General features: G+C 56.9%; 1 protein-coding gene across 1 annotated transcript in view; it reads right to left on the bottom strand.

Moving 5' to 3' along the window:
* Positions 1-12,289, bottom strand: part of COL27A1 (collagen type XXVII alpha 1 chain) — a gene marked incomplete at its 5' end in the record, with an annotated part of 128,550 nt that overhangs the window by 65,787 nt on the left and 50,474 nt on the right. Inside the window, 4 exons of the mRNA XM_081103611.1 lie at positions 1,437-1,481; positions 2,069-2,122; positions 9,959-10,003; positions 12,221-12,274. Coding sequence (XP_080959737.1) covers positions 1,437-1,481; positions 2,069-2,122; positions 9,959-10,003; positions 12,221-12,274 — 198 coding nt within the window. The remainder of the gene's footprint in view (positions 1-1,436; positions 1,482-2,068; positions 2,123-9,958; positions 10,004-12,220; positions 12,275-12,289) is intronic.

Raw genomic sequence — 12,289 nt, forward strand, 5'->3', positions numbered from 1 at the left:
GGAGGTCAGCAGGCAGCAGGGCAGTGTCAGAGGGTGGAGCTGGGGGGTGCAGCTGGAGGCTTGGGTATGACAGTGGGGGACAGAGGAGGAGGAGAGAGATGGAGAAAGGATTGGGGTTAGCATCACACGCCTGGTGACCTGTAAGTGGGGGCTGGGAGGGACGCTGCTAAGACAATCTGGGGATGCCCATTACAGCTCGGCAGTTCCAATTTCCTACGCGTCCAGGGGCCCAACAGACCACCGAGCGCCCTTGACAAATCTCTTCTCTTTGGCTCTGCTCGCCCTGCTGTGAAATGCAGGCGCTGGAGGAGGCAGCCTCTGAGGACCGCGTCCGCTGTGCCCTTCTGGCCTGCCGTGCTCCTGGCTCAGGTGCCTGGGTTTGAATCCTGACACTACCTACCAGCCGCGTGGCCTCAGGCAAGCTTCCTACCTCATGGGGTGGGAGGTGGGGGTGGGTGGGTTGGGAGGATGGATGGGTTAATGCCCACAGAGCACCCAGATGGGGCCCAGCACTGGTCCCTGCTCCTGTTTCCCAGATGTAGGGGGAGCAGCCATCCGCAGACAGTTACAGAAGGAGCCTGGCCTCTCTCCGCCATTCGCCATTCGGGCTCCTGGGACCACGTATGCTGCCGAAAGCCCTCCTGCACTCCCTTTGGAGTGCCTGGTTGGTCAAGGGGAGGAGGGAGGCAGATGGCCAGGGGCAGAGCAGAACAGCCCCCAGGTCCTTGTCACTCAGGTCCTGCAGGACCCAGGCCAGGTACTGTCCACCTGGGCCCTGGGGACCCATCCACCCACTTCCAGCTCTGCTCGGACACAGGGGAGACGGTGAGAGCTTGGCAGCAGGGCTGTGCAAAGGACAAGTGGCAAGGGTGGCGGCCCCGTGGTAACTGGGGAAGAGCGTACAGGGGCTCAGGGGCCCATCCTGGCTTCTCTGTTGTGTTTTCAGACCATGTGGTCTCTGGGATGGGTTCCCAGTTCCAATCGGACCGTTTATGTCAATTTGTTTCTTCCTGTGCCTGGAGAGGTCTGGACCCCACGTCATACCTGCGCTGGGCCCCATCATCTCAGCATCACTCCTCCTCTCTATCCCCCACCCCCACCCTCACCCCCACCCTCTTCGTTCCATGGCTTTGGCCTCGAAGCCGGACCCTGGCCTCAGCTGTGCACTCTGAATTCAGACGCCTGCCTTGCTTTACTCCCTGCCCGTGCCTCAGCAGTCCTCCATGCTCTATCTGCCAAGGTCTGCATGGCCCCAGAACCACCTGTCTGAGCCCCACCCAGAGTGACAAGGGAGAAGCTGGGAGCACAGATTGGGGGGGGGGGGCGAGGGGAGGCAGGAGTGCAAGGGAGTGGACCTGGCGAGGTCAGCAGCAGCCAAGGCGGAGGGGGGTCGCATGCAGATAAAACACAGTGCAATAAGGGAGTATTCAGATCACCTTATCACCTTTCAGTCCGGGCTCCCCCACGTTTCCCATCAGCCCCTGCAAGACAAAGGCGGGGGTCGGGCTTGAGGGCGGCTCAAAGCCGCTGGCGTCAGGAGCCCTGGCTTAGCCCAGGCACCTGCTGTAGCCGCTTGCTCGGATTTCTCATCTGTGAAAGGGGCGACGGCCCCAGCTCCTCCGGCAATGGTGCGGCCTGAGGGAGCATGCGAAGGGGCGGAGGACTCAGGAACCACCGCACCGGCAACAGGGTCGCCCCCAACATGTCCCACCAGTGTCGGCCCCTCTTCCTCCTGGACGCTCGCCCCCCTCAGGATGTAGAAGCTCAGTGGTTTTCCATTAAGCTCCTGTGTCCCCAGTGATGTCCCCACTGGACTTTCAGTGCCCTGAGGTCTGGAACCAGATCAGACGCATGCTCAGCTCCAGGACTGCTGTCCAATAAAGACGCCTGGCATTAAGGGCCTACAGATAACCGGCTCTCTGCTCACTCCCCTCCCCCCCCCCCCCAGCACCCATGGCCTCCCCCGTCCCCTCCAGCTTCATGTCAGGGCACCCTTCCTTTCAGGCTGAAATGGGTCGGGGGGTGCCTGGATGGGACGAGGCCTGGGATAGGGAATGGCCCTGTTTACCTTCATGCCTTTAGGTCCTGGGTAGCCAATTGGACCCAACGTTCCCACGTCACCCTGGGAAGAGAAAGAGAAGAGGCCGCTGTGAGAGGTGGCCCGCAGGAGGCTGGCCTGGGTGCCCAAGGTCCCGGGGCTGGGTTTCCGAGCTCAGAGCGAAGAACGCTCTTCGGTCTGTTTGTGGCGCTGAAGTCATTGCTGGGATACATTTTACACAGGCCCTTTCCCAACTCATTTCTTGATTGCTGCCCCTCCCCCACCACTTCTTTCCATTTCGCTTTAGCTATCAGACCTTTCTCTCCCGTATGAGATTCTTTGCATCCCTTACTAGCTAAGGGACTCTGGGCATTTCCTCTGATTTCTTTGGACCTCCACCTACATAAATATTTGTGAAATAGGGACAGGGATCCTTCTCCTTGAGCCAGCTGCCGGAAGGGTCAAGTAAGCAAATGGGGGCTTTGGTTCCTCTCGCGTAGCGAGGGGGAGGCATGTCCTGTTTCCCAGAATCTCACTGGGCCATCTCCTTGGGAGGGCAGCTAGGAATGAGTGGGGCTGTCGATCTCAGGCACCCCAGAGTTGAAGACAAGACCCAGGAGAACCCGAAGATCCTGGGCCCCAGGCTGGAGACCCCGCTTCAGATCGGATGAGACTGTCCCCAGTGGGAAGAGCCAAGTCCCTAGACCCTGGAGAGCTGGGAGGCAGCGCCTCCGTATAAGCTGGAGACCACCTGGTCTCATCTCTCCTCTGCTGCCCACATACTGATTTGGGGGTGGGGCAGGGGAAGAGGCTAACCATTCTGTGCCTCCATTTCCTCCTGCAACAAATGGGGATATGTACCTCCAGGCGTTGTTTTGAAGAGTTATGGACTTACATGTCTGCTGGCATTTTTGGTTGTCACAACCAAAGGGGTGCTACTGGCATCCAGTGGGTAGAGGCGGGGTGTGTGTGTGTGTGTGTGTGTGTGTGTGTGTGTGTTAAATATTCTACACTGTACAGGCCAGCCCCACGACAAGAATTGTCTGGCAAGAAACCATGGTTCATGGAGTGACTGTATTTTCTCTAAACAGGCCCATCTTTCTCTCAAATCTCCTCTCTTCCCACCCACCCTTGTCACTACTGTCAACCAACCATAGCCATAATATTAACCCTATCAGACCTGAGGCCCTGAACCTAACTGTCCCCTATACCTGGGCTCCTGAGCATTAAAGAGAAAAAACCAACATGATATAGAAAAATGTTAGTTACATGCAAACAAGTGGTTAGAATAAGATGGAACTTGTTAAGCCCACGCCAGAGAAAGGGAGCCCCCAGAAGTACCCTCTTCTCCCCTTTTCTATCGCCTGTGACAGATCTAAATATCTGGCTGCTGCGTGAGCCCATCGATGTGCCTGACCTCTCTGGGCCTCAGTGTCCCACATCCCCGGGGCAGGCTCCATGGAGGCCCCTGGGAGCACTGGAGGAACAAAGGCTGCCCCAGGTAGCCAGGCTGCCAAGAGGTTCCTGTCCGAGCTGCCTGGAGACGTCTCGGAGGGAGGCCGGGCAGAGAATGAAAAATCACATTTCTGCCTGGCTCCTGCAGCGGGGCTCAGGGGCGTGCGGTAGAGCACCCCAAGGGGAGAGGGAGGAGGTGCAGAGCCACAGCCTGGGCACGGCCTGGCTGAGGTCATGCTGATTCTCACTCGCCACCCCAAACCCCTCCCCTGAATGACTTAGATTAGCGGAGGCAGATGCTGGAGTCTGGCTGTGGTCCTGCTGTGTGATCTTGGGCAAAACACCTTCCCTCTCTGGACCTCAAGATCCTCACCTGATTGGGTAAACCAGACCTTCCAGTGGAGCCTTTGTGAAGAAAAGCTGCTTTCAGTTCCCATCTAGAAATCTTGTCATTGAGGGAGCGAGGTGTCATGTCACAGGTGTAATAGAAACACAAGCGGCCCTGGTGGCTAGGCCCTGTGCTAAACACCTTACCTGTCTCAACTCAATTATTCCTCACTCCGGCCCTTAAAGATCCCTTCTGCGATAGTCCCCACTACACAGAGGAGGCAACTGAGGCCCTGAGAGGTTAGGGCTTGAGCAAACCAGAGCGGGCGGAGCCGGGATTTATACTGGGCAGTCCGTCTCCACGTCCGCTGGGCAATTCTGAAGTACCCTTTGGGGAAGGGGGAGTGAAGCCCGGAGCCCTGGCCACAGGCACCGGGGCAGGCCAGCCTGGCTTCTCTCGCTCTCTTTTCCTGGATGAAGGGAGAGCGGGGTGGCCCGCCCCACACTCCCTGTGCTGCACAAATAAACAGCGGGCTCTGCTGGCACGCTGGCTCCGACGCGGCCCCGGGCGGGCACGGGACCAACGGCAGCTCCGGGAACACAGGCTCCTTCTTCCCCGCTCCAGGCTCAACGTGGCCTGTTGTGAGGGGACCGGGTTCAACACAGGCCTGAGCGACGCCCGTGTGGGCCCACGCACTCACCGCCCTGCAGGCCTCGCCAAGGGGGTCTGTGTGTGGTGGGGCGGGGCCCAGCGTGGGCAGCCACCCCCCGGGGGCCAGGCATCACGGGAACGGGACTCGGGCTGCAGGGGACGTGGGGAGCAGGTGGTGCTCGCTGAGGGCAGGTCTTCCTTCTGTCGACGGGACCCCCGTGCTGGGATATCAACGCATTTGGGGGAGGAACAGAGAAGACTCCAGGCCACTTCCCCTCCAGTACAGCCCGAAGAACACCCGTCTGCTGTGCGCTAGACACCCTCACGGGCAGCCTGGCCGAGCCACACACAATGTCATGTCCCCACAGGAAAGAACAGTGAGTAATGCCCTTAATTTGGATCCTGTTTCCACTTGGCCTAAGCTCCCAGACACGGCTTTACACACTTTGCCCTCATCTCGCTGGCTCCCACCAAGAGCACAGCCAACCACATCTGCAACCACTTACAGAGCTCCTACTGTGTGCCAGACTCCACGCTCGACACTTCCAGTCTCATCAGATCCTCATTAGCAAGCGCGTACGCTGCGCCGGGAACCCCGGTGAGGGCAGCTCACAGTCACCCCAGGAGGTCAGCACCCTCTCAGGTCCACTCCTCTTCACAGAGGAGAAAATGGAAGCTCCGAGGGCGGTGAAGCAACTGGCACAAGACGAAGCCAGGAGTAGGGGGCAGAGGCAGGACCGGAACCCAGGCCTGTCTGTCTGCCCCACGGGCCATGCTCACTAGCCCTCGATTGACTGTTCACTCCATGCAGGACCAAGGATGCCCTTCTCATCGCCATCACCCGCAAGTGACAGGGTCTGGGAACAGGCTTCAGATGCAGAAACAGGCACGAGTTCTGCTCCCCCCAAAGTACGCCATGGGGTTTGCCAGGGACCCCTGAAGGCACAAGCCAGGGTGCTCCCGATGCCCTCCCTTCATGGTGAGGTGCTGGCCGGGCCTCCCGCCCCCACACGCCTCACCTTTCTGCCCTGCTGTCTCTCTCGCTGTGACACCCTCGGCCACTGTTTCCTATACCGTGTGCTCACACTGTTAACACCCACTTGTCCTTCTGGGTGACCAGACTCCATAGGCAGGTCAGGCCCCTGCTGTCCGGTCTCAGAACCTGACACGGCTTTCACTCCAAGCCAATTCCATGCTGATGGCCATCGATGTGTGTGCCTATGTGGCCACCACTCCCCCCACCCTCCCGCCCCCGCCCCGGCCCAGCCCCAAAGGAGCCACTAAAAGCAGCCTAGTGAATGGATGAAAAAACAAACAAAACAAAAGCAAAATCCTTCCAACTCTTATTTACAAAACCCCTAGGGAAAAAAAGTCCCTGGAACTGCCTTAAAGGGGACAAGGCCTCTTTCCTGATCGCTGATCGAGGGCCCTCAGCTTGGGGACAGGGACCTGGGGCTGTGGCCAGTCTTGGTTCCTGGGTGATCTTAATAAGCACCATCTCTCACCCAGAACAGCCCCGGGCACTGCCAGTGCGTGCTCTCACACCTCGGCTGTCCCCGTTCAGCACAGAAGGCTTGCGGAGCCGCTGTGGGGTGTCACGTGAAGAGCATGAGCTGTGCACCCAGGCCCAGGTCCCTCTCAGCTGTGTGACCTTGGGCAGGGGCTCCAGCCTCTCTGAGCCTCGGTTTCCTTACCTGTACAATGGTAACCGCACTCCCTACCCTCAGAGACTTGCTGTGATAATTAAGTACTTGGCCCAGGGTTTGGAAAATATCCGTTATTGGGGTTCCTGGCCTCACTTTATAGACAAGGAAACAAACCCCGATGATGGGTTAGTGACAGCATATGGCGGACTTGTCTCCTCACCCCCACATTCTGGGTTTGGGCCAGATCACATATTCTTTGGGTCTCATTAAATGGAGGAGCCAAAATCCCTCTGTGTCACTCCGAATGCAAAAGACAGAAATCTTCTTTGTTGGGCAGATTCTGGAACCTGGCACACTTTTCTTGAGCTCCAGCCAAAGGGTTTCAATTGCTCAAAGGAGGCTGTTTCGAGGCAGTCTCACCTCAGAGGCCGCAGGGGGCCACCCGGACCTGGGCTGCAAGTCCCTAGTGGTGACCCCGGGCCTCAGCCTCCCCATCTGGGGGACCAGGCTGTGCAGCACCTCAAGTAGCTCAAGGCTCCTGCAGCCCAAGGTATGTCCAGCACACACAGCTGACAGGCGTCCCGTGAATGTTTGTTCTCTCCTGCCCTTCCTCCCGGCTGCAAAGACCCGGGGGACAGGGCAAGTTTAGGCTTCAGTCTGCATGCAAATGGCTTCAGCTGACTAGACAGAAGGCCCTGAAAAAATCTGAATCTCTGCTGAAATGATATCAGTATGTGGAATTCCCATGTGCTCAGCTAAAAACCCACATCCTCTAGGAAACCGAAGGTGACTCACAGTCCACCTCCCCTTCTAACTCCTGCTTAGAAAATTCCTTTGTTTCCCACTCTTTGGGAAAGACAACTATTCCTCCAGGGACAGAAGAGAGTGTTCCCCAAAATACAGGGTGGGAGTGGGTACCTTGGGTGGCAGGGGGGCTCTGCTTGGGGGTGGGGGTTGAGGGGGACAGGGGCAGCAGTGACTTAGTGGTCTCGGATCCAGCCCTGTGATCCACAAGGAGAAAGGGACCGTTACCTCGGCAGAAAGGGCCTTTTTTTTTTTTTTAAATATATTTTATTGATTTTTCACAGAGAGGAAGGGAGAGGGATAGAGAGTTAGAAACATCGATGAGAGAGAAACATCGATCAGCTGCCTCCCGCACACTCCCCACTGGGGATGTGCCTGCAACCAAGGCACATGCCCCTGACCAGAATCGAACCCGGGACCTTTGAGTCCGCAGGCCAACGCTCCATCCACTGAGCCAAACCGGTCAGGGCCAGAAAGGGCATTTAAAAACAGCAGAGGTGCCCTGGCTGGTTTGGCTCAGTGGATAGAGCATTGGCCTGGGGACTGAAGGGTCCCAGGTTCGATTCCAGTCAGGGGCACATGCCTGGGTTGCAGGCTCAATCCCCATTAGGGGGCATACAGGAGGCAGCCAATCAATGATTCTCTATCATCGTTGATCTCCCCCCCCCCCCTTCATCTCTGAAATCAATAAAAATATATTTAAAAAAAACAAAACAAAACAGCAGAGGCACAAGGAAAAACTCATCAGCTCTTTGAAAAGGGACATCATGAGAAATGCTGGGATGCCCAGGACTCACCCCCAACTAAGACCCCTAAGACCCCTCAGAAGGGAGCAGGGAGACGAGTGCCCTGAATTAGGAGTTGGGAGACATGGCCTCCGATTATGCCTCCATCCTCTCCTGCCTTGTATGTGACCTTGACCAAGGGCCTCAGTTTCCCCATCTGTCAAATGGGATTCACCTAAGAAACCAGGCAAATAGGGTTGCCAGACTGAACAAATAAAAACACAGACTGCCCCATTACATTGGAATGTCAGGTAAACAGTGAACGATATTTTAGCCTAAACGTGTTCTAAATATTGCAGCTGACATTCGGATTTCACTGGGCGTCTTGTATTTAATCTGGCAACACTAACTGGGGAGAGAAAGGGGAGCACAGGTGGGCACGAGCTCTGCAAAGAGTCGGGAGGGCCCCGGGCTGTGATGGCAGCGTCTCCATCTCCAGAATCTGTGGATACTAGGCCAAGCACTCTTCTTGCCCCTCTGAGGAGTCCATCTAGTGGATGCCAGGACAAGGACAAATAGGAATCTGTGCCAAGGATGACAGCCAGGGTACATAAACATCCCCTCAGGAAAGCTTTAGGGGCTGGATCATATAGCCTGAGGAAGGAGCCTGGGGAAGAACAGACAATGACCGCCTTTACATCCCCAGCAGCCTCTCCCGGGGCAGGGCCAGGCCTTGGCTCAGCACACAGGAGCATCTGTACAATGAGAGCTCTGTGGAAATGGTGGGGCTCCCACAGGAGGGCGCGTCTAACACCAGGGTGTTCACCTTGGAGTTTAACGACCGTATGACCAAGATGCTCCAGAGACCTCTGCCTCGCGTAGAGGTTGGACTCGGACCCTCGGAAAGTCCCCATGAATCAGGTTCTCTAACGCTCGGTGCACAGATTTATTTTTCCAACGCATCTAGGTCAGTGCCTCGTGCCAAACAAGGTGCCCGGCAAAGGACAGCGCGGGTGACAAATGTATGACTCAAGTGTCGACACGGCCTCATCCCAGGCCAGGCAGGCGTCACCAGTCAATCTCAGCATCCTCTCTCACTAAGTTCCAACGTGACTTTGAAATCTTTCTCAACGCAGCAGCCTAGACAGCTGCTACCAGGGACAAAATACCTACGTATGGGTGTACAATCATCATCACCATCACCAACTATTATAACTATATTCTAGGCATTTTATATGTACTAGTTTCTTTAAACAGTCCTCCAAATTAGGTACTAATAACATCCCCATTTTACAGATGAAGACATTAAGACTCAAGGAGGTGAAAAAATATACTCAGAACTGCCATTAAATGAAAGGCAGAGCTAGGATTTGAACCTAAGCGATCTGGTTCCTTCTTAGCCACGGGACTAGACTGGATGTGTGTATCTGTGGTCCTCACAAGAGTGGATGCAATGATCCCATCTTACAGACGGGGTCCCTGGGGTTCAAGGAAGCAAAGACATAACGGAAGACCACAGAGCCAGGGGGAGGGGAGACCAGGATTTGGACACAGGTGGATCTGAGCCTCCACCCCCACCCCCACCCACCTGAGCAGGCGCACAGGCCTGGGCCCTCTTCACAGGCCCGGCCTCCCCCAGAACAATAAGGCTCCACAGCCCCCCTTCCTTCCCCTCCTCTCCCCTCCCCAGGGCCTTCTCCAGCTTCCCTCTGCTAATCCTCACCCGAGGACATTTTTTCCCTTGTTTTTTAGAGAGAATGGAAGGAAGGAGGAGAGACAGAAACATCAATAGAAACACATCTATCGGTTGCCTCCTGCACATTCCCTGAACAGGGACAGGGACCAACCTGCAACCGAGGTACGTACCCTTGACCAAAATCAAACCCTTCAGTCTGCAGGCTGTCGCTCTAACCACTGAGAAAAACTGGCTAGGGCTCTAGCCTCCCTCTGAGCAGAATTTCTCAGCAAAACTGCTGGAGTAGCCGAAGCACTAAGGAACAGCTCCTCTGCCAGTCACTTCCTTCTCTGGACCTGAAGCACCTTGTCTGTCAAATGGCCATGCTATCACCTGTCTACGCCACCTTCCAGAGCGACGGGCAGGCAGCAAGTAAGGGGCTCAGAGAAGGCAGGTAATGCACCTGAGGCCACACAGTAGGCCTGTCCTCCCTCAGGCCTCCGCCCAGGCTGGTCTGTCCTGCTACAGCAGCTCCTCCTGGGTTTGATGAGAGAGGGGCCTTTTCAGCAGGTCTTATCGCTTGTTCCCCACACCCTGCTTCCTGCCTCTCCCCTTCCCAGGCATCGGTGTACTTACAATGAGGCCGGGGACTCCCGGGGGCCCTGGCAGGCCCAGCTCTCCCTGCAAATGGAGACAGACCAAGGTGGTTAGTTGCCCTTCTCCCTCCTGGGCCACCCCCTCCACACCGTTCTGCATGTGGGTGTCTAGGGGAGTCCTCTGAGCTGACCATTCCTCGTCCCTGACTGCTGATTCTCCAGAGCCTGGTCTAAGGTTTGGACAAGACCCTTGGCCCCCTCTGGCATCAGCTTTCCGCATCGGTAAAATGGGGAGGTTGGATTTCCAAGTCTGGCAGCTTCAGATTGTTAAGTGTGAAGGACTGCGCCATCCTGATCATGGTAATAGGATGTGCAGGGTGCTCGACCCAGGTCTCATTTCACCCTCACCCTATAGATGGCAAAACTGAGGCTGGAGAGTTAAGTGATTTACTCAAGGTCAAGTGCAAGAAAGTAACAGTGGTGAGGGCTGCCAGCAGAGAGCCACCAGGCTAGCTCCCCGCTCTCTCAGCCAGGAGGCGCCGGGGCCCTGGAGCCCCACAGGCTCACAGGTTTCCGCCTCCCAAGGCCTCCGAGATGCTGGGAGAGCTCTCGCCCAGGATCAGGTGTGTCCGGGTGCGGCAGTGGGGAAGTTTCTCCTTCCTCTTCTCTATAAATGGACCTTCAATGGTTTGCCCCAGAGAAGACGGTAGAGGGATTTGGACCAAGTTCAAAATGCACAGATGCGAATAAAAATAGGGGGCTTCAGGAATGGTGATTGTCTGTGAGAATTGCCCACAGCATCCGGGGTTTGCCTGCCATCATCTGTGCAACCCAGGGCTGCTCAGATGGAGGTCATGACTCCAGCCACCACGGAGAAGAGGAGGAGGTGAGAAACAGCCTTGGCTTTCAAATGAGGGAACCGAGGCTCAGGGGAGGGATGTGACTTGTCCAAGGCCACACAAGAACTGCGTGGCAGAGCTGGGACCACACATCCGGTCCTCTTCCTGCTCCTCGGGCCGTGAGTATGAAGACATCCCCGCCCCGCCCCAGGGGGCCTGGGAGGAGACCACACATTATAACCAATAGTCCGAGGGCAGAGCCACTGAAGGACAGGCCCTGGCTCCTCACCTCTGTGCCTTTGCTGGTACTCCTTCCTCCACCTGGAATGTCTCCTCACCTCTTTCTTCAACCCAGTTCTAATGTCACCTTTCCCAAGAGTCTTCCCTCCCCCTCCCCCTCCTCCACAGCACCTGGGACCTCCTGATCCCACCAATCTACTCTCCGCCTCCTGCAGTAACTGGGGAGACAGCCACAAGCTCCTCGAGGGCAGGAACTGTGCCCTTCCATTACACCCCCAACTAGGAACACTGGTGAGCACTGGTCATGGGCCGAACCCCTTGCCCTCTCATTTCATTCTCACAGCAGCCCTCTGAGGCCGGCATTTTGACACCCCCCCCCCCCCCCCCCCGCCCGTTTTACAGACAAGGAAACTGAGAGCCAAAGAGGGGAACTGGTTTGTCCAAGTGCCACGCTGGCGAGTGGTGTGGCAGGATTCAAACCCAGGCCCACCTGGCTCCGAGGCCAGGGCTTCAGCTCCCAAGGGAGCCCAAGGGTCGGCCCCAGGGAGCATTTGTGTAACAGAAATGAGAACAGAATCAGGTGTTGAGGACGGATCCAGCAGCCACCTCTGCAGAGAGCACAGCGGGCACAGCTGCTCCGGAGGGAAGCCCCATGGAGAGGTGGGGGGCAGGGCAGGTGCTCCAAGGAGCTCTGAACGTGGCCTGCACCCCCAGGCCTCCTCTCCCGCCGGGCCTGAGCCTGGGACAGGACGGGGAAGGCAGGCTCAGCTCCGCAGGGCAAGCTGACCTGGCTTCTCTGACTATTTACAAACCCTATAAACATGCCTGTGCTGGCGATTCCCTTCGAACTCGCTCTCCTCTCACACGGGGCCTGCAAACTATCTGCTCCCGGGCTGCTGCCGTCCCATAAGCATTTCCGGTGCTTTGTAAGGTGGCATAGGCCTGGCTTCCCCCGTGGCGAGTGACTCGCGAGCCTTCCTAAGTCCTTGAGGATGGAACACAGGCCGGGGCTTTGGGACCAGAGGCTCAGGGCTGGGGACACTCTCGGGGGTGGGGTCACAGGGCATCCACAGTACACAGGAGCCTGGGGTTCCGAAGAGGCACCAGCTAGTAGGTAGCAGGGTTAGGGTTTGACAGTCATTCAACCCCAAAGTTGGCTTCCTAAAACCTGCGCAAGTTCCCTCCCAATCTCTCTCCTGGTCCCAAAGACTTGAGATACTTACGGGGTTTCCATCCAGTCCGGGTGGGCCTCTTTCCCCAAAGTCTCCAGGAAACCCCTGAGGGCACAAGAG

Source organism: Myotis nattereri, assembly GCF_964212035.1.
Source record: "Myotis nattereri genome assembly, chromosome: 12".
NCBI classification, from domain to species: domain Eukaryota; kingdom Metazoa; phylum Chordata; class Mammalia; order Chiroptera; family Vespertilionidae; genus Myotis; species Myotis nattereri.